The sequence below is a fragment of the Bos grunniens genome, chromosome 12, assembly GCF_055505025.1.
Source record: "Bos grunniens cultivar Pamir isolate PY7600 chromosome 12, Bosgru_T2T1.0, whole genome shotgun sequence".
In the NCBI taxonomy this organism is placed as follows: Eukaryota; Metazoa; Chordata; class Mammalia; order Artiodactyla; family Bovidae; genus Bos; species Bos grunniens.
The window spans coordinates 18,181,105-18,203,893 of NC_141176.1; the positions used below are offsets into that span (position 1 = coordinate 18,181,105).

Genomic DNA, 22,789 nt, shown 5'->3' on the forward strand with positions numbered 1-22,789 from the left:
AAAGGAAATAATCTCTAGTCATTTCAGCAGTGGTGCAATTGTGAAGAATAGATACCCACTTAATAAAATGAAATGTGTTAGAAAAGTAAACAACTTGCAAAACACCAGCTGTGTGGCTTAATATTGCTATTGATCTACAGTATAGAAGAAGGAAAATTCAAGGCTACAAGAAAGTTTGCTACTTTAATAGGAGAAAGACACATTTTTAGTTAATCTCAGGCAATGACAAGTTACCCAAGGGAAAATAAACTATTATTATAAATAGTCTGAGTGACACAAGTTTGAAACTAGATGAGAAATTCTGAAATTAAACAGAATTTTTTCTTACTTGAAGTATCTACAAGGATACACCCTTTATTCCAACTAAGAACAAGAAATACGTACTTGATTTCACTAGATCATGCTGCAGAAACAAACAGCCCCGCAAATCTCAATGGCTTACAACAAGTGTATTTCTCATTCATATTACATGCGAAGGGCTGCAGGTCGGCTATGGCTCTCATCCATTTTGCTTCTCATTCTATGACTGGCGCCGAAGGAATAGTCTTTATCCGGACCTGACATTCTCATGGCAGAGGACAATATTAAGTGAGTTAGTAGAAAACAGCAATGGTTCTTAAAGTTTCTCCTAAGAACTAGCACATTATAATCTCCTTTTGGTTTGGTTTCAGTTTTGGTGGAGTTTTGTTTTGTTGTTAAAGAAAGTGACATGGCTAAGCCTAGTGACAGGGCAGACTTATACTCCTTCCAGGGGATGCAGTGCAGTAGACAGGAGTGTATAATCATTTTACAAGGAAGGGATCTGTGGATATTTGGGAATAACAATACAACCTCTTACAAAACGTAGTCACTTACACATGCCATGAACACGCAAACATTCTTGTACCTTAGGAGCACAAGGCACAGCTACATAAGAGTGCCTGCTGTAGGGCATTTGTTGTTGATGCTGAGTTGCTAAGTCATGTGTGAGTCTTTCCAACCCCAAGGGTTGCAGCCCGGCAAGCTCCTCTGTCCATGGGATTTCCCAGGCAAGAATACCGGCGTGGGTTGCCATTTCCTTCTCCAGGGGATCTCTCCGACCCAGGGATTGAACCCGCGTTTCCTGCAATGGCAGGGGGTAATTCTTTACCCCTGAGCTACCAGGGAAGCCCCACTGTGAGGCATATACCACAGCAGACCCTCTACTCACTGTGTCCTATGTAAGTTTTTCAATAACCCTTTCAGCTGTCATAGGCACTCATTATTCTCATTTTACTTTAGAGTAAGCTGGAGTTGGCTAACTCTACCAAGGTCTCTCTGGTAGATTATGAAAATGGCCAGTCTTCTGGCATCCACACCTCGCAGTGTCAGTTGGCAGACGTTCCCACTGAGGAGCCGAGGCTATTTTCTCCATTCTTAAATCAGGTTGGCCAGCCACGTGGCTGGCTTTGGCACATGAAACGTTAATAAATGTAACGAGCTTGAAAAGTGCTTATGTGCTGGGACTTGCCTTTTTGCTGCTCTTGAATCACTCACCATGAGAACAAGTCCAGGCTGCCCTTCTGAATGATGAGTGACACGTGACTCACTCCTCCTCTTATCCCAACCACAGCCTGCTAATCACAAGGAAGGGAGGCCACCCCACATCATCTAGTCACCAGACAAACCACCGCCTGATGACAGACACACGAAGTGGATACAGAGATTGAGTTGGGAGTGCTGAAGCTTTATTGATGCTTCTTAAGAAACAGTGAGGGAAAAAGATTGAGCAGGGAAGCCATCAAACAATAACCTGACCACAAGACTGCTAACCCAGCAGGGAGCTCTGGAGCAAAAACGGCCTGTTAGATAAATTCGATGTGGGATAAAAGTGCCTTGTACCTCTGCCTCTAACTGTGATCTCAGTCACTGGCTGAGGAACACCACAAGGTGACCTCAGTCGAAACACTGAGGGTGGGAGGATCTGAAGGAGCTAATAGCTGGACAATGCTGGTTAACCACACAAGGGTTTATATCTTGGTTCTCTGTTCTATTCCTTTGGTCTACGCATGTGTGCAAAGTGCTTCAGTAGTGTTCGACTCTTTGCAACCCTATGGACCATACCCCGCCGGGCTCCTCTGTCCATGGAATTCTCCAGGAAAGCGTACTGGAGTGGGTTGCCATGCCTTCCTTCTCCAGGGGATCTTTCTGACCCATGGATTGAACCTGGGTCTCCTGCATTGCAGGCAGATTCTTTACCATCTGAGCCACTGGGGAAGATCAGATAACCTTCTGGTAAAAAGCTGACTCAATTATAATAAATAGAAAATGTATGGAAAATAAACAGACTTTCATTAAAATAACGATGTATTGAAGTTGGACAAAATAGTCAGTCTGGGGGATTTCCAGCACCCTCCATGGTGGGTATTCAATATTTTTGCCTGGATGGGTGGGAGGAGAAGTGTGCCCTCCCAAGAAGTCCTGGAACTGGGCATGGGAGTCCCCCGTGCCTGAGAGCCTTACCCTTCAGCTGAGAATCTAGGTAAACTAAGAAGAGACCCAGTGCTAAGATGTGTCAGGTTCTAATGCTGCAGTAACTATTGGTATGCCCTGTTCAATGGGTTGGCAGTCCTGCAGAAAGGAATTGTGCTATGTGGATTGTCTAATTAGAGTAAGCAACATCCATGCGGGCTGATTTACACTTCTCTTGTAGGATCCCTAAACATCAGGTCGGTGCCTTTTCCCTTTTATAACCATTTGTATTGCATGTCAATCAGCATAAAGATTTTGAGAAAAATTTTTTTTCTAGTTTCCTTAAACGATAATGTGGACAATAGCTTTTGTTCAAGTATCCAAGTATATAAATGTGTTAAGTACAGCTCCGAGTACATAGTGCAGTGAGATCAAAGACTGATCAAATGGCTTTGACATTTGATGCTCTCTCAAAGCTCTCCGGCCTGATGCCCTTCTTTTTCCTTTATTCCTTCATAGGAGGGTAAACTCAGGCCCATCCTAACTCTTCAAGGCAAGTTAAGACCAGGCTGTAATGTATAACCAGATTTTATTGAAGGCTTCAGGATAGTAAAACGAAATTACAGCATAGTAAGGGAAAACTTCAGGCTTCCCAGGCAGCACAGTGGTAAAGAATCCGCCTGCCAATGCAGGATACAAAAGAGCCGTTCAATCCCTGGGTCAGGAAGATCCCCTGGAGGAGGAAATGACAACCCACTCCAGCATTCTTGCCTGGACAGTTCCATGGACAGAGAAGCCAGGCAGGCAGGCTATAGTCTATGGGGCTGCAAAGAGCTGGACACAACTGGGCACAGAACAAAGGAAAACTTCAAACTGGCTACTAAATGCGACTTCTTCTGAATCTCCTTATCTACACTCCTATTAGCCCCAGACTTCCTACTGTGTTTTAGGAGTAGGCTACCCTCCTTACCAAGAAGGGCTGTGACCATGAACATCACCCACCAGAGCTCAGGCTCCCTGAATCTTCTAAGGCCCAGTGAGCGGAGGAAACTGCCTCCCCTTATCTCCAGCGTAACGCTAGCTTTCCAGGAGATGTCATCACTTCCACAACTCCACCCACAAGGATGACAACTTCAGGTATTGTTAATAGAGCAGTTTAGCTCTGAAATGTCTCTCTCTCTTTTTTTTTTTTTGGCTAAGCCGCCAGCATCTGGGATCTTAGTTCTCCGACCAGGGATCAAACCCATGCCCCTTGCATTGGAAGTGCAGAGTTAATCACCAGGGAAGTCCCAAGCTCTGTAAGATCTTGAATCTTACCATTGCTAAACTGCATCTTGACTTTTCCTTTCTTCGACTTCCCTGGTGGCTCAGACGGTAAAGCGTCTGTCTACAATGAGGGAGACCCGGGTTTGAGCCCTGGGTTGGGAAGATCACCTGGAGAAGGAAATGGCAATCCACTCCAGTACTATTGCCTGGAAAATCCCATGGACAGAGGAACCTGGTAGGCTACAGTCTATAGGGTCGCAAAAAGTCAGACATGACTGAGTGACTTCACTTCACTTTTCCAAGTCCAAAGTGCACTCTGCTTTTTTTTTAAGTCAGATTTAATGAGATTTAATGTACATAAAATAAAATTCACCTATTTTAGTGTATAGTTCTGAGCTTTGACAAATACATAGCCATGTTACCACCACCACAATCAGTTCCAGGACAGTTGCTGCACTCCCCAAAATCCCTCAGGTCCTGTTGTGCTCAAGCTCTTTACACCCTCAGCCTCAGGCAAGAGTGGCCTGTTTTATGTGTCTGTAGCCTTGCCTCTTTCAGAGTGTCATATAAATGGATCCAAACAGCAGGTAGCTTTTTATATATGATTTTTTTCACCTGAGACCCATCCATGTTGGTTGTTCCTTGTATTACTGAGTCATTTTCCATTGTATGAGCATATTATAGTAGATTTATCCATTCACAGTTGAAGAACATTTGAGTTATTTCCAGTTTTTGATGATTATGAATAAAGCTTCTGTAACATTTGCATACAAGTCTTTGAATGAACATAAGTTTTCATTTCTCTTGGGTATACATCAAAGAATGGAACTTCTGGGTTGTGTGATAAGCATATGCTCAACATTATATGAAATAATAAGTTATCTGCCAAACTGTTCGTACTATTTTGCATTCCTACCAACAATGTATGAGAGGTCTAATTAGCCTGTATGCTTACCAGTACTTGGTAATACCAGGGTTTTTTTGTATTTTTTTTTTAATCTTATTCATTGTAATATGTACAGGTACTTCAATGTAGTTTAGTTTTTAATGACGAGCATCTTTTCATGTGCTTATGTGCTACCCATATTTCTTTTTGGTGAAATATTTTCAATTCTTTTCAAATATTTCAAATATTTTCAATTCTTTTTACTATTTACTTATTGACTTGTTTGCTTTATTGTTGGGTTTTGAGGATTCCTTACATATTCTTATTCCAGTCCTTTAGTAGAAATATGCTTTGCAAATATTTTCTCCGAAGCCTATATTTTGTCTTCTCGTTTTCTTAAACAATTTGTATTAGCAGATCAACCTCTATAATCAAATATCATAGACTGGGTGGTTTAAACGGCAGACAGTTATTTCTCACAATTCTGGAGCCTGAAAAGTCCAAGATGGGGATGCCAGCAGATTCAGTATCTGGTGAGAGCTCTCTTTCTGGCTTGCAGACTGCCACCTTCTGGTTGTGTCTGCACATGGTGTGGAGAGAGAGCTCAAGCTCTCTGGTGGCCTTGCTGCAGCTGTCTCTTCAGTCGTGTCTACCCCATAGACGGCAGCCCATTTACATAAAGGTACTAATCCCATCATGAAGATCCCACCTTTATGACCTCATCTAAGCCTCCTAAGTGAGTGAATGATAGTCACTCAGTCATGTACCGACTTTTTTCAACCCCATGGACTTGCAGGCTGCCAGGCTCCTCTGTCCGTGGAATTCTCCAGGCAAGACTACTGGAGTGGGGTGCCATTTCTTCCGCCAGAGGATCTTCCTCACCCAGGGGTTGAATCTAGGTCTCCAGCATTGCAGGCGGATTCTTTACCATCTGAGTTACCAGGGAATCCAAGCCTCCTAAAGCCTCCACAATCAGATAATTGAGGGGGCGAGCCTCCAATATATGTCTGTGGGAAAATACAATTCAGTCCATAGCAATGTCTCGCAGAGTAAATTTTAAAGTTTAATGAAGTCCAAATTAACAATTTTTCTTTTATGGATCATGTCTTTGGTGTCACATCTAAGAAGTTTATGCCTAGCTCAAAATCACAAAAATTTTCTCATATTTTCTTCTAGAAAGTTTATACTTTCAGCTGTTTTTATGTAGATCTAATCCATTTTGTTATGTGTGCTTAGTCGCTCAGTAGTGTCCAACTCTTTACGACCCCATGAACTGCAGCCCGCCAGGCTCCTCTGTTGATGGGATTCTCCAGGCAAGAATACTGGAGTGGGTGGCCATGGCCTCCTCCAGGGGATCTTCCTGACCCAGGGATCAAACCCAGGTCTCCTGCATTGCGGCGGATTCTTTACAGAATGAGCTACCAGGGAAACCCAAGTATACAGGAGTGGGTAGCCTTTCCCTTCTCCGGGGGGAACTTCCTGATCCAGGAATCCAACCAGGGTCTCCTGCATTGCAGGGGGATTCTTTACCAGATGAGCTACCAGGGAAGCCCTGGTATGACTTGTTAGATATGGTGCCAGATATAGATCAAGGCTCTTTCTTTTAACATTTGTATGTCACATTGTTCTACCAGCATTTATTATTATTGTTTTTTAATATCTTGTCTGGGGCTTCCCTAGTGGTCCAATGGGTAAGACTAAGGATCCCAACACAGGGCACCCGGGCTTAACCCCTCGTCAGGAAACTAGATCCCACCTGCCACAACTAAAAGATCCTGCATGCTGTCACAACCAAATAAATAAATATTAAAAAAAAAAAACTCATATAAAAGTTATCATCTTAACCATTTTTAAGCATATAGTTCAGTAAGTGGCACTCTTTTAATGGTTCCCGTTTGCTTGTTTCTTAAATCTTGAATGAGTACTGAACTTTATCAGATATTTCCCTGCATCTATTAAGATGACTATATTTGTTTCCTTTTTCCCTTTTTTAGAATGGTGAATTACATTGAGTTTTCAAATATTAAGCCTGACTTGTATTTCTGGAAATAACCCCATTTAGCCGTGATATATCAATAGTCTCCTTTTCATATGTTGCCAATTTTTATTTGGGAAAATATCATGGAGTATCTTTATGGACAAAACATACTGAAGGCTGCTGAGTTTCTGGGTGGAAGAAGAGATACTTTAAAAATGTTTAATCAGTTCATTTACCATAACATGCAGTGTAAACATACGACTCAAAAATATGTAAGCAAGTGTCAGAAAGAACAGCTCAGAATTGAAAGTGAATGGAAGCAGGAGTAGAAAATGAGGTTATTCTTCCACTGTTTGCACCACCTGTTAAAATTATGTGCACATTACTTTAGAAGTAAAACAATTTAAATTAAATTTAAGAAAAAGATCCTCCCCAACCAGAAACCAAACAACTCTGATTCAGCTGGGATTTTTTTGTTGGTGCATGCCATGCAAACTGGAAAGATAAATAGAAAACTAATTTGTCCCAGCGTAACTGATTAATTAGTCCTTAATTTTCTTCCCATGATTTGTTAATACTCTTGTATCACGGTGTTTCTGTACTATTTGTCCTTGCTCGGATACTACACTGATTAGAGATACCGTAGCATGAGTGTGGGCTTCCGTGATGGCTCAGACAGTAAAAGAATCCGTCTGCAGTGTGGGAGACTGGGTTCGACCTCTGGGTTGGGAAGATCCCGTGGAGGAGGGCATGCCAACCCACTCCAGTATTCTTCCCTTGAACAGGGCTACAGTCCAGGGGTCGCAGAGTCGAACACGACTGAGCGATTGAACATACCATGAGTTAACTGTAGTGAACCTCATTTTACAAAAAATTAAAAAAGGATGTGCAAAGGCACAGAGGTTTATAAAAAAGTAGGTGGCTGGTAAGCGCGTGGAGGAATCTGAATACATAAATAATGAACGTTGAAACATCCACAGTAAACGGCACTCGTTTAAACGAAAAACTCCGGCCGCGCAGTTCCCTGGGAGGAAACAAACATCACAATTTGACAGCCGTAAGTGAAGCAGAGACGTAGAGACTCAGACCACCAAGGCCAGGTTTGCAGGCCCTCACCTGCTCAGGCTGATTGGCAGCGGCTGCGGGGGCGGGGTGAGCCGAACGTCACTTCCCGTCGCGGCCGGCCTGGTCCTCTCGCGCGATGACGGCCAGCGTGGAGCCGCGGGGGCGGCGCCCGGGGGTCGGAGTGGGCGTCGTGGTGACCAGCGGCAGGCATCCTCGCTGCGTCCTCCTGGGGAAGAGGAAAGGGTCGTTCGGAGCCGGCAGTTTCCAGCTTCCCGGGGGCCACTTGGAGTTCGGGTAAGCAGCCGCCTGGCTGACTGGGAAAACGGAACGGGCGCGCAGAGGACGACGTCGCCGCCTGCGCGCATCCGTGCGTGAGTGCGCGCTGACGCTGCGTCGTTTCTCGCGCGTTTGTCTTTCTCGCCTGAGGCCGGCAGGGGGCGCTGTTCTGGGCGAGGCGGGAGCAGGAGTCGCCACGTCCGCGTGCGAGCTGCCCTCGAGGGGTCAGCTCCTCTCGAGCCCTGACGCGGCTGGGCGCTGTGAGTTGTCTTTTTCCTGCTGCTTGCGCTTGAAAGGCCGGAAGTGCGTATTTACAGGCCTCGAGTAGTGTAGTTGTCCCTTCAAATGTTTGCACGGTTTGCTGGCTATTTAAACGCAGGCAGTATAATATTTTCCTGCTCCCGTACGTCTTCGTAGCGCTCCAGCCAAGCGAATGGTTAACGGAAACCCTGGGCCTCTACCTCCCTCGTTAAAACGGGGAAATCCTCCGAAGTACTCCCTAAGGTCTCCCTCTCTGCTTTGACTTTCTGTGAATTGAGGTGTCAGACCGACAGAGAAAGTTTAGTTGTACACAAGGGTGAATGAAGAAAGGCTGAGAGTGACCTAGAAGGTGGGTTCACCCAGGCTCTTGGACTCTTTAATCGATAGAAATTGGTAAGATGCCAGAGGAGGAATTTAGGCAGAGGTTTGTCGGGGCTCGTGCTGTAGCCGAAGGGAGGGAGCGAGAACAAGAAACAGGTGCCCTTGCTCGCTCTCCTGGAGCGGGAGGTGGTGGTGAGCTGGTTTCTTAAATGGAGTGGGGCGTAGGTATGGATCTGCGGGTTGCGCAGAAGGTGCGGCTTAAGTGATCCGCCTGCTCCTTTGGTGGTTCTGTGTGCGGAAATCATGCCTGGTAACCCTGCTTCGCTCTGAGCAACTCACAAATGGCTGTAGGTTTGTGGCTTTTTTTGTAGTTTGTCTTTAATTGCCCCAACTGTGCATGCGTTGTTTTTAGTCTCTAACTTTGTCCAGGTGCGAGCATCCCGGAAAGGGTCCCATCCTATCTCATAGTGAGAATAAGGATGACCTCTGCAGCAGATAAACAGCATCAGAAACGTTCAAGGGGCTTCCCAGGTGCCGCAGTGGTAAAGAATCCGCCTGCCAATGCAGGAGATGTAACAGAAGCAGGTCGGGAAGATCTCATTAAGGAGGAAATGGCAACCCACTCCAGTATTCATGCCTGGAGAATCCCATGGACAGAGGGAGCCTGGCGGGCTACAGTCCATAGGGTCGCACAGAGTCGGACACAACTGAAGCGACTTAGCAGCAGCAGCAAGCTATCGCTTAATAAATAATAAAATTACTAGATTAAAAATCAAATTGCACAGACAAGCACACCCCTTGATGGTGCTGAGTGCAGAAATCATGTGAGGTACCCTGCTTTTGCTCCTGGCAGCTCACAAGTGGCAGTTGGGTTTTTGAATCTTGTTCATAATTTGTGCCAGCTGTGCGTGGCAGCTGTGCTCTGGTCTACTTATTTTGGGTCCCTCATTGTTTCTTTTTGTTCTGCCGGATAGAGGAGAGGAGACATAAGGGTCCCAGGTCTCAGCCTGTCCCACCATCAACGGGATGGAGGGAGGGGGGATGTACAATTATGGCTGATGGCATTGTTGTGTGGCAGAAACCAACACAACATCGTAAAAATTAAGAAAAATAAAAGTAGTATTTTGGTATTCTGGTCCTCTTCCAGGCGTTTGTGTTTCCTTTGTGGTGGGGAGAGGAGGTGCGGGCCCATGTTTTGCTCTCTCTCTCTGCCACCTCCTCTTCTCAGTGTTTCTGATTTCTTTATCCCGAGAGTGCCGAGGTCGGAGGGGAGGGCGCAGAGCGTTCCCTGGGTGGTGCTGCTGCGCTCCAGGTGCCCTCTGGGTGCAGTATTCACGTGTGCGCTCTTTCTGAGGGTGTGTTTGGTGGCTGGTTGGAAGTCCTCCAATCCTACAAGGATTTCTGCACTGCACAGTTCCCTAACACAGGTGACCAAAAACTTCTTGTGATGCTGGCCGCCAGCTCCTGGTGCTAGCTAGCACACCGCGCTACATTTTCTTTCTGCCGGGTTCCCCGGTAGTCTCACAGCATCTGCTTGGCCCGGAGAAAACACGATGCTCTCACCGCCGCTTATTTTCTCTGCTCAGCCATCGTGGGCTGCTTTTGCCAGTCCCCTACCGTCCAAATGCCTAAAGTGGGGATGAGCTGCTGTGTTCACGTGCATCCCTGACACCTCGGGACGCGCTTCAGACTTCCACAGCTCGTTCCCTGCTGGTCCTCTGCTCTGAGGCACCGGGCAGCCCTGTATGCTTCCACAGCTCAGCCCTTTAAGTGGGGGTAACGCACCGGTGCCTCCTTGAGAGTCAGTGGTCACCCGTCTCCCTGACCATTTATTTCTCTTGGAGCGCCTCTTGGTTTGGGGGCAGAGTTGGCCCCCCATCAGGAAGAAAGGGAACATTCCTACAGCCTGAAAACTCACAACTTTCCTCCTTCCACAAAGATCTGTCTAATGGATAGAGTGAGGGTAGATTAGATAATTAGAGAAATAGTCAAGGTAGAAAAAATAGAGAAACAGTATTCTTTTTTGCTGAATATCTCACATACTAAAGTGCTTCATAAATATAAGGAAATTTAATCTAAAAGTCACTGAACCACACAGATTTCTTTTCATACTTGTTTTCACTTGATACTCACATACTTTATCTGACTATAAAATTCCATTTGGAACCATTTCTAAAGGGGGATACTGTATATTTTTAATCTTGTTTCATGTATGATAACTGTACAGTGAAATGTTTTAATTTATATGCAGGTTTTGGTAACTTTTAGAGTATCAGTTCTTGTCAATATCTAGTTATTATGGATCATATTGAAGGTGAACTAATCACCTAAGTGTATTTTAATATTTTATGAATGCCTTTTGTTCTCAATTTTGAGGCATAAACTGAAATTCTGAACCTACTGGAAAAGACTTTACTTACTTCTTGATACACTTACAACAAGCCTGTGAGAAAGTAGCATTATGTTTTTACTTATCCAAAGTGGAAAGGAATGGACTTTGAACTCAAACCTAGGTCTAGTTAACTATGAGGCCTGCGCTCTTAACTGATACATCAGACCACCTGGTTGCATGCTGCTTCCGGGCAAGCAAACTAGTGCTGGATTGGCTAAATGTTCGTTTTTTGTTGTTCAATATGAAGTCCTTTTGGTCTTCAGATAACTAGATACAGGATAAACAGTATCTAAGGGTTGTTGATTTATTGTTTTAAAGCATGGATCAATTACAGCTCTTTTGGGTTACACTGGAAATTTCTAGCCAGAAATTTCATGGCTAAAAAAAAAATGAATAAATAGAATCGAATATGGTGGTGTGTTTCTGTTTTCCAGTGAAACCTGGGAAGAATGTGCTCAAAGGGAAACCTGGGAAGAAGCAGCTCTTCACCTGAAAAATGTTCGCTTTGCCTCGGTTGTGAATTCTTTCATTGAGAAAGAGAATTACCATTATGTCACTATTTTAATGAAAGGAGAGGTGGACCTGACTCATGATTCAGAACCAAAGAATGTAGAGCCTGAAAAGAATGAAAGTAAGAGAATTACATACAATAGTGTGTTTTCTACGAGAGCATGTCTGAAGGAAGATTATGTCACCATATGAAGAGAGTTAGAATGTAATTATACTTTAATTAGAGCTTAAATCTACTTAAGTTCTGAAGACATAAGGATAGAACAGGAAAGAGAATGGGTCTAGAGCCAGACTGCTTGGTTCTTCCGCTTAGAGATTTGTGACCTCCAGCCAAGTTCTTTAGGTCTCTGGGCCTCTTTTCTCATTTGTTATAATAGTAGCTACCTCAGATGGGTTGTTGTAAGGATGAAATGAGTTATTACCTACAGTGGGCCGGTCCTAATGAACACAGTAAGTACTCAGTGTTAGTTTTATTGCTAGTGTTTAATTTTGTTTCAAACTGACTTTTTTAAGCAAAACATTTAATGTGCCTTCCTCAGTTTTCTCACCTGTGCAAGAGAGATAGTAACTTTCTTTTATAGAAAATGATTAACTTGCAAAACACCTAATCTGTTGCCTTCTGTGTTGAATTGAGTGCTCTGAAAGCTTTAATGACAGTAATTGATATCCTTTTATTTACTGTGTACTACACTTTGTCCCTGGGGCTTCCCTGCTGGCTCAAAGGTAAAGAATCCACCTGCCAGTGCGGGAGATGGGGGTTCGATCTGTGGGTCAGGAAGATCCCCTGGAGGGGAAATGGCAACCCACTCCAATATTCTTGCCTGGATAATCCCATGGACAGAGAAGCCTGATGGGCTACAGCCCATGGGGTCGCAAAAGAGTCAGGGTTTAAACAACACGGCAAGGTGTGGGGGCGGGGGCATGGATGCACCACCCTCCCAGCAGCTTGACGTGTTCAACTCTGAAGCTTTCTGAACCCAGTTGTGTGGAGTTTTTATGAAGGATCATTACATTATGGGATTATTATTATTGTGATTGAGTAAACCATTGCCCATTGATTAACTCAAACCTCCAGCCCCTGTCCCCCTCCCTAAGGTGGAGTGTGGGGGTCAGCGGTGGGCTGAAAGTTCCAACCCTGTGATGATGCCTCTGTCTTTCTAGTCAGCACCCACTTCCCGAAACTGTGTGGGAGCCACCAGCCATCTCATTAACATTAACTCAGCCTTGGTTGAAAGGGGCTTATTATGGAAAACAAAAAGATGCTCCTCTGATCCCTGTCACTCAGGAAATTATTAATACAAAGGTTTCAGGAATCCTGCCAGGAAACAGAGATGAAGACCAAATACATATTTCTTATTTAATGATATCACATGAAGAAAAACACAAGAAGGATCCAAAGGCCTTCAGCTGGACTAGGGTACAAAAAAAATGATTCACACCTTAAGAATGGGAAGGCAGGATTGTACCAAATTCACTAGGGGAGCTGATACCTGGCCAAGGTACAGTGGCTCGGGGTCTTTATTTATAATACAGGCATGCGCTCTGCCCCGTGTTCATCGGGCCCTGGATCTGAACAGCCTACTTCAGTCCTCTAGTCACTGCATCTTTCCTCCGGCCGTCAGAGTATAATTAGAGGGATTACCCAGATGCTTCCTTCTCTAGGAGGCGCAGCTAACTGAGCATCTTGCAACACGTGGTTAGTGTGTGCCTCCCCTCTTCGTCCCCCACCTCTCCTCGCCCCCACCCCCATACTGTGTGGTCACAGGTACTGAGCAGCCCTTCCAGAGCTTGTTCCAGGTTCATGGATTCTTTGTCCCCTTCCTTCCCAGAGTGAAACTACATATCTGTATTTTATAGGCAGAGAAATGCTTAATGAAAGAAACAGTAATTACACATAGATATATACATGTAATCATAAACTAATTTAGAACATAGAATTCTTAATAATCATTGTATTTTTGTTGTTAATATCATAATATTTAAACATTCACCTGTCGTGAGCATCTGTACACACTCAGTCATGTCTCTTTGCAACCCCATGGACTGTAGCCCACCAGGCTCCTCTGTCCATGAGATTATCCAGGCAAGAATACTGGAGTGGGTTGCCATGCCCTCCAGGGAATCTTCCTGACCCACAGCTCCTGCCACATACCCGCATCACAGGCAGATTCTTTACTGCTGAGCCACTGAAAATCATGTTTGTATAGCCAAGATAATGTGTAGCATCACTCTTGCGCTTCATTTTATTAGTAGCAAATCACTTTTTAATTTTTCTTAGTACAGGTTAACTAGCCAAAATGAATATGCTTTGTTTCAACTGAAGAAATTGCTTTAATGTCTTTCTTTTCTAGGTTGGGAGTGGGTTCCTTGGGAAGAATTTCCTCCCCTGGACCAGCTTTTCTGGGGACTACGTTGTTTAAAAGAACAAGGCTACGATCCTTTTAAAGAAGATTTGGATCATCTGGTAGGATATAAAGGAAGTCACCTAGAGGTGAACAAGGAGATTCACTGAGTTGTTTTTTTTTTTTAATGGGTTGGCCAAAAAGTTCAGTTAGATTTTTTTTGTACGATGCCTATAGTCTTGCTTGGTTGTCTCTAACTTCATTTAAAACAATTTTGTGAGATTGTATTATGACACCTGTCACAGCAATGTGCATTTTTTAAAAGAAACTTATCAAAATTGGTGAATTTGGGGGGTAGCCATTTTAATATTGAAGATGGAAGAAAAAAGGCAACAATTTCGGCATATTATGCTTGATTATTTCAAGAAAGGTAAAAATGCAACGGATACAAAAAAAAAGATTTGTGCAGAGTATGGAGAAGGTGCTGTGACTGAGCGAACATGTCAAAAGTGGTTTGCAAAGTTTCGTGCTGGAGATTTCTCTCTGTATGATGCTCCACGGTCAGGTAGACCAGTTGAAGTGGATAGCAATCAAATTGAGACATTAATTGAGAGCAATCAACATTATACCACACGAGAGATAGCCGACATACTCAAAATATCCAAATCGAGCGTTGAAAACCATTTGCACCAGCTTGGTTATGTTAATCGCTTTGATGTTTGGGTTCCACTTAAGTTAAGCCAGAAAAACCTTCTTGATCGTATTTCCACTTGTGATTCTCTACTGAAACGTAATGAAAGTGTTCCGTTTTTAAAACAAATTGTGACAGGCAATGAGAAATGGATACTGTTCAATAATGTGGAACGGAAGAGATCATGGGACAAGCGAAATGAACCACCGCCAGCCATGCCAAAGGCCGGTCTTCATCCAAAGAGGGTGATGTTGTGTATATGGTGGGATTGGATGGGAGTCCTTTATTATGAGCTCCTTCCAGAAAACCAATCCATCAATTCCAAGAAGTACTGCTCCCAGTTGGACCAGCTGAAAGCAGCACTCAATGAAAAGCGTCCAGAATCAGCCGACAGAAAGTGCATAATCTTTCATCAGGATAATGCAAGACCACATGTTTCTTTGATGACCAGACAAAAATTGTTACAGCTTGGCTGGGAAGTTCTGATTCCTCCACCATATTCCCCAGACATTGCACCTTCAGATTACCATTTATTTCGGTCTTTACAAAATTCTCTCAATGGAAAAAATTTCAGTTCCCTGGAAGACTGCAAAAGGCACCTGGAACAGTTCTTTGCTCAAAAAGATAAAAAGTTTTGGGAAGATGGAATTATGAAGTTGCCTGAAAAATGGCAGAAGGTAGTGGAACAAAACGGTGAATACATTGTTCAGTTCAGTTCTTGGTGAAAGTGAAAAATGTGGTTTTTATTTTTGCTTAAAAATCAAAAGAGCTTTTGGGCCAACCCAATACATAAAAGGCAAAATAAGGTCCTGTTAAAGAATAAAAAATATCTACATTTCAGAACAACTCCATTTTACCTGAGAAGTCCCACGTGATGGACAGTTTATTTGTAGTCTCTTAATATACCCAACACCTTTTCATTCAGTACTTGTGAAGAATTTTCAGAGATTGTGTCATGAACTGTGCTTCAGATTCAGAACACGTGACAATTGGTGATGTTATAAGTGGTAATTCCGCTTTCTGTATTGCTCTGGTATTGATGTGTCACTACCAGTGTGTGTGGAGGAGAGTGCAGTGGAATTCGTCTTAGTGTTTCAGTTCTAGTAGAGATCCTAATTCAAGTGCTACCACAGAATTTATCACACTTGTTGGTTTTCCTTTCCTGTTCTGTTGTTGTTAATATATTTTGACAGTTCCTACCACTAGAGCAGACAGGACAGGTCGTTAGGCTGTATTTCTGATTGGGAATGTAAACCTAGGGAAGCGAGTTAAACCATCCAGGATCTGTATCCCATTGTTAACAGGCCTTACCATTTTGGATCTCAGTTGATCTCTCTCGAGATTCAACTTCCTTGTATGTGAAATGTAATTAGACTAGGGCGGCAGTTCTCAGTATGGTCCGGAGAAGTCCTCAAGGCCCTTTCAAAGGTCCTCGGGGTCAGAGTCGCTTTTGTCACATCCACAGAGGAGTTTTCCAGAAACTGCGTGTTATAGGTTACTCTAGTAGAGTGACTGCAAAGCAGAGAAGAAAATCTAGCTCTCTCCTAGTAAGCTAGATGTGGAAGAAATGGACAAAAAAATGTAAAACAATGCCATGCATCTCACTTTTTTTTTTTTAAGAAAAACATCTATATTTTTTATAAAAATTATGTTAACATACAAGTTTTGTGTTATGGGTTTTTGTTATTTGTAAATAAATAAAAGAATTCTTAGAATTTATCAGTTTTAGTTGCTAGTATGATACTATTACTAGATAACATCCTACAAAAACTCTTTGGGGCCTCAGTTTTTTGTTTGGTTTTTTTTTTTTTATGAAGTATAGTTGTTTACAACGTAGTGTTAGTTTCAGGTATGTACCAGAGTGATTTAGATAGGTATTAATGCACACACATTTTCAGATTCTTTTCCATTACAGACTGTTGTAAGATAAATATAGTTCCATGTATTATACAGTATGTCCTTATTGTTTATCTGTTTTATACACATAAAGTGTGTATTTGTTAATCCCAAACTCCTAATTTGTCCCTCCCCATCTCCTTTCCCTTCTGGTAATCATGCCTTTTCCCTGCATCTGTGAGTCTGTTTTGTAAATAAGTTCCTTTGTATCATTTTTTTAGAGTCCGTGTATTAGTGATGTCATGATATTTGTCTTTCTCTGCCTGCCTGCCTGTGTCTGGGTCCACCCGTGTTGCTGCAGGTGGCGTTATTTCATTGTTTTTGTGGCTGAGTAATACTCCATTGTGTATATGTGCCATTCTTTATCCATTCATCTGTTGATGGACGCTTAGGTCGTTTTCACGTCTCAGCTATTGTAAATAGTGCTGCTGTGAACGTTGGGTGTGTTAATTTTTTCAAATTCGTCTTCATCTTTTCCGAGTATCTGCCCAGAAGGGGGATTTCTGGATTGTATGGCATCTTAGTTTTTTTAGGGAACCTCCTTCCTGACCTCTTCAGTGGCCGCACAGTGTACATTCCCACCAACAGTGTAGTAGGGTTCCATTGTCTTCCCCACCCTCCTCAGCATTTACTTGTAGACTTTTCAATGATGACCGTTCTGACTGGTATGAAGTAGTACCTCATCATAGTTTTGATTTGTGATATTGAGCATCTTTTCTTATGGCTCTTGGCCACCTGTATGTCTTTGGAGAAATGATGTTTAGGTCTTCTCACTTTTATGATTTTGGGTTTTTTTTTGATGTTGAGCTGCATGTCGGTTGCATAATTTGCAGATATTCTCTCCCATTCTGTAGGTTGTCATTTTGTTTTGTTTATGGTTTCCCTTGCTGTGCAAAAGCTTACAAGTTTGACTAAGTCCCATTTGTTTATTTTTGCTTTTATTTCTTTGGCCTTGGGAAACTGACCTAAGAAAACATTGGTACAATTTTATGTCAGAGTTTTGCCTGTGTTCTTTTCTAGAAGTTTTATAATGTCATGTCTTATTGAAGTCTTTAAGCCATTTTGAGTTTATTTTTGTGTATAGTAAAAGGGAGAAAAAAAATAAAAGGGAGTGTTCTAACTTCACTGATTTTGATGCAACTTTCAAACTTTTCCAACACCACTTGCTGAAGAGACTGTCTTCTCTCCATTTTTTTCTCTCTTTTGTCAAAGATTAACTGGTGTGGGTTTATTTCTGGGCTCTCTCTTCTGTTCCATTGATCCGGATGTCTGTTTTCGTTACTAGTATCACGCTGTTTTGATACCCTAGTGTTGTCAGAAGTCTGGGAGGGTTATACCTCCAGCTTTGCTCTTTTTCCTTAGAATTGCTTTGGCAATTCTGGGTTTTCTGTGGCTCCATATACATTTTAGGATCATTTTTTTCTGGTTCTGTGAAAAATGTTTGGGTAATTTGATAGAGATTGCATTAAATATGTAATTTGCTTTGGATAATATGGCCACATTAATAATATTCTTCCAGTCTGGGAGCATGGGATAGCTTTACATTTTTTAAAAAATCATCAATTTCCTTTATCAATGTTTTATAGTTGTCAGCATATAAGTCTTTCTCCTCCTAGCTCAGGTTTTTTCCTAAGTGTGTGTTTTGGTTTTTTTTTAATGTGATTTTAAAAGGGATTATTTTTCACTTTCTGATACTGTTTTTAGTGTAAAGAAATATAATAGATTTATGTAATTCATCTTGTATCCTGCTACCTTGCTAAATTCATTTATCAGTTCTAATATTTTTTGTTTAATGACAACCCACTGCAGTATTCTTGCCTGGGAAACCCCATGGACGGAGCCTGGCAGGCTGCAGTCCATGGGGTCACAAGGAGTTGGACATGCCTGAGCACGCACATATGCACCTTATTAAGTTTGTTTATCAGTTAGAAAAAGATTTTCTTTTAATCTTTAGGTCCTCAGTAATTTTTCAGAGTGTAATAAGATTCAAAACCAAAGTTGGAGAACTGCTGAATTAGACCATAAACTCATCTTTTTTCATCATGAACCCATTTCTATAAAATCCCTTGCTTCTCCTAGAGCTTGTTATATTTGAATTTTGCCCTGTCAGAAGACTCAAGTACTGTTGTAATACATGCTACAAAAGAATTTTTCCAATGAATGAGGATCATTTTTAAAGTTTTTAATTGCTTGCTTTTTCTAAATTGTATGTGCACATTGTAGAGTTTACCATTTACAAATCTCATTTTCTGTTCTGACAAACTTGTTTTAGAGTGAGCTCAAGTAAAATTAGTCTATGTTCCTTGAACTAATGAATTTCAGTTCTTCCTACTCCTATTTGATTATTCACATCCTTCTCTTGCCTGCTCATTAGTTTTACTCTCTTTAACCGCCTTAACCCCTTTCTGTCCCTGAAAGTGAAGTGAAAGTGTTAGTTGCTCAGTTGTGTCTGACTCTTTGCCACTGCATAGACTACAGCCCACCAGGCTCCTCTGTCCGTGAATTCTCCAGGCAGGAATACTAGAGTGGGTTGCCATGCCCTTCTTCAGGGGATCTTCCCAACCCAGGTTTCAAACCTGGGTCTCCCACATTGCAGGCAGATTCTTTACGAAGCCTCCTCCTTGAATGGCAGATATGGGAGGCTTAATAAGAAGAACCCAGGCAAGCCTTGTGGATGAAACTCAATAACTTAATCCCAAGTATGTTGATTGGGAATTCATTGAGGTATGTCTTTATGCTAGCTAGTACTATATAAACAGGTTATAGTTTCAGAAACTTAACATAAACTACAAGTTTCTTCCGTTATCTACTTTTTAAAAATTTTAGTAGACAAATTCATTAGGAGCTTGTGAGGTTTTCCATTTGTTTTAAATTCACCAAACTAGACATGACGGTTTACTTCAATGGAAAGAGAAAAACCAATCTGGGCTCTTTATTTATAGCAAAAAGTAAAAAGGTAACTTTTCTATTTAGAGGGGGATTGCACTTTCTCAGCATCTGACATGTACAGTGGCATCCAGTAATCACTCTAAATATTTCTCTAAAAGAGCGAATGGCCAGAATAAGATTTAGAGCTGTTGAGTAAGCAGTTAATTCTTAAATGGTTGAGAATTGCCTTTAATAGAAAAAACTAATACACTGACTAGCAATATTCTCCTAAAATGAAATGTCTGTACTTTACTCTGCCAGGATGCTGGCAAGTCTGAAATAGCTCTTCATGTGTTTGTTCAGTCAAGCCCCGATGTGTCCTCTATCCCAGGCAAGTCCTCCTACACCGACCCTCCAAACGTCTGAGGAACATAAAGGACAGCTGTTTCTAGAGCTGTAGAGAGAGGAGCTAAAGTCTGAAATAGAGATGTCCTGAAGGTTAAAGACCTGTACAAAGTCCAAAACCAGGCGGGAGACCAATCATCAGTTTAACAGGAATAATCCTGTGTTGGGGAAATTGCTAAATAACGTGTGTGTATGTGTAATGTGCCTAAAATGAAGGTTTAATATGCATAATTTATAAGATGCCTCTTCAGTTCTTGCTGGGGGTTTATTCTATAATATTCAATATTTAAGTCCTGCTAACTTTCTAGAATTTTTTAAAAAATCCAAGTTCTGAGATAAGGGTTTTGGGTGAGAGGTTGTAGAGCTGTACAGATAAACACCAAATGAGCATGTACACAGCAGTTTCATTTGAGGTACACATGGAACTCCATTTTCCAATCCACTGGTCCACCAACACTCAAAAGAATCTAGGTATTCCTTGAGTCCTATTTTTCCATTTTGGTTTATTTTTTGTTGTGTTGTTTGTGTTGGTTTATAAGTGAAAACCCCTCAGGGGAAGAGGTGCTAAGATTCTTGGGTTGTGAATGGCAGGGACCTTAAGGGCTTTAGGGCTCCAGTACTTAGATTTGGATGTGAAGGCTTCACACAGATGCCGCTTCAGCAGGTTAAGAAGCAGATTCCTCAGTCTGCCTTCTAACAGCACCCGAGTGATTTTCATACGCTTGGCTTGTGGCCACACTTGAGAAATACCACTTTCGAGATAAAGTGTAACTAGTTATTGTCCTCTGCACAAATCTAACATCCGTAATATGGGCTGCTGTTTTTTTTGTAAACAAAATATATATAGTGTGCCCTTTTTTTTTTAAAAGATAAGAGTCTATACCAGGAAAAAGAGTAAACGATGCAGTACTGTCTAAAACTGAAAAATCAAAATGTAGTTAACCACCAGAAAAAAAAGTGATTCTAGGAGCTGCAGTAAGAGGGAAGGTGAAGCCTGAGAGTGTTTTCCATTCTAAAACACTTCTTATAATTTATGTTTGTTATGACATTTCTATGGTAAGTTGTCAGAAAAAAAACCTACTTCATTTTGTTTCTTCTAAGAACGGCAGTCTATGCCTTTGAGAAACCTACCAAAGTTGGGATTACCAGTTCAGATGGGTACATCATCATATTTGATATCATATATGAACATATATGATACTGCATCATATTTGTTCATCTTCCAGATTCTAAAGTATGTACAAAATGCAACTGGATTTACAGAAATATCTTACCTACACTGAAAGTACATTTAAAAGTTTTTTAAAACATACAAGAATACAAACAAAAATAAGTTTATTTACAAAAAAATACAATAATTACAAACAGTATAAATTGAGATGATTTCTCCTCTTCCTGTGACAGAAAGTTAAATAGCCTTTACTTTCAAATGAAGGTTTCTGTTATATAATACAGTGATCTGCTGCTCTTGCTTATGCTTTTCTAAATAATTCCAGCCCTGTTAGTGATATGTACATGGGTCATTTCCCTCAAATCTTCCTTCCAGTACTGTGCACAAGTCCAACACAACTGGAACAGAACAAGGTAAGACAGCATTGAACTGAAAAAGCTTTACCCCAACAGTACAGTGTGATTCTTAAGTATTAACCTAGTGGTTTAGAACTGAAACCATAATTTTTGGCTTAAAAAGAAAGTCCACTATGATTTTTAATGGGCAGAACAATTCTACTACAGCCAACATCACCTGGCTAGCTTTCCACTTTTGCCATTTAAGAAACAGATTTCTATAGTATTCAATTCTGTATGCTCTTTGTCTTACGGTCTCTAATCAGAGTCACTGCTGCTGCTTGAGGAGTCCGTTGACATAACCTCTACATCATCCTCGTTTTCTTTGTTATGCCCTGGAGGTTCCAACAGAAAGTCATGACTGTGGTTTGGTGGTAACATGTTCATCGCCATGTCATTTGACTGCCATGGATACTGTGGAGCAAGGACATCTGGACAAAAAGACGCACACATGAGAACATTTCTACTAACGATTCATTCACTTCTTCTTCTTTCCTTCATGCAAATACTTTGAAAATTTTTTTAAAGGTTAGAAATCAAAATATACATTTGGCCAAATTAATGATCAAACTTATCAAGGAAAAATGTGATGTTTTAAAAAGTAACTAGAATCTATGATTTATTTTTTTAAATCATACTTTCCTACAGTCACTATTCAAGACAGTCACAATTTCAAATCAAATGTCTCCTCTATATATATATATAATGCACGTATATTAACAATGTGTAATAGGTCATGTATAGTACTTTCTATACATTCTCTCTATATACACATTATAAATAGCTAATGTGTACTATACTAAGTATTGCAGTTTAGGCTGTCTCTAAGCCTCCACTCTTCTCCCTGAACCCTAAACACGGTTCTCCGCCAGCAGCTACAGTGTTCGGCTCTGCCCGTAGAGGGCGCTGCAGGGACTCCACAGGTGGTGGTGGTGGTGGTGTCACCAAGTCGTGTGCCCAACTCTTGAGACCCCATGGACTGTAGGCTACCATGCTCCTCCGTCCATGGGATTCTCCAGGCAAGAATACTGGAGCGGGTTGCCACTTCCTTCTCCAGAGCACTTCCCAACCCAGGGATCAAACCCAGGTCTCCTGCATTGCAGGCAGACTCTACTGACTAAGCTAGGAGGGAAGCCCACAAGAGGAAAAGGCTTCTTCCCCTACTAGGCCTGCACTCCCTCCTGTGGTGCCTGGTTGATGTGCAGGATGTCAGCGGCATCCCAGCTGGATGGGCTGGTGTAGTTTCAGTCTTCTGCTGGGACTGTACTGACACATGGTACAATCACAATGAGAAAAATGAGGTGATACTAAGGGAATCTAAGGCACAGTGAACTCCCAGTTTGTCTTAGTTAACAATGTTCACAAAAGCATTTTTAGTAACACAGGGACAGCCTGACAACAAAACATTAAACACTGAAAAAGCATTATCTAGAGTACATTTTTAGCAATGTAAAAAATACAGGGTGGGGCTTCCCAGTGGCTAGGACTCTGCCTGCCAATGCCAGTAACGAGGGTTCAATCCCCGGTCCAGGAACTGGGATTCCACAGCGGGGCAGCTGGGCCCGTGCAGCCCAACTACTGAGGCTGCTCTGTGCTCTGCAACGAGAGAAGCCACCTCAATGAGAAGCCGGCTTGC

At 42.0% G+C, this 22,789-nt stretch overlaps 2 protein-coding genes across 5 annotated transcripts in view; one reads left to right on the forward strand and one right to left on the reverse strand.

The window, feature by feature from the left end:
* Positions 1-7,756: 7,756 nt before the first annotated feature.
* On the forward strand, positions 7,757-16,137 carry NUDT15 (nudix hydrolase 15). Its single transcript, XM_086329012.1, has 3 exons — positions 7,757-7,919; positions 11,310-11,506; positions 13,737-16,137. The coding sequence occupies exons 1-3, from the start codon at positions 7,762-7,764 to the stop codon at positions 13,895-13,897; spliced, it is 516 nt and encodes a 171-aa protein (XP_086185138.1). The 5' UTR covers positions 7,757-7,761; the 3' UTR covers positions 13,898-16,137.
* Positions 16,138-20,905: 4,768 nt separating this feature from the next.
* MED4 (mediator complex subunit 4) overlaps positions 20,906-22,789 on the reverse strand; it is a 45,705-nt gene continuing 43,821 nt past the window's right edge. For all 4 annotated transcript variants that reach the window (XM_086329009.1, XM_086329008.1, XM_086329010.1 and 1 more), the window contains one exon: positions 20,906-21,584. In XM_086329009.1, coding sequence (XP_086185135.1) covers positions 21,412-21,584 — 173 coding nt within the window. In that variant the 3' untranslated portion in view covers positions 20,906-21,411. The remainder of the gene's footprint in view (positions 21,585-22,789) is intronic.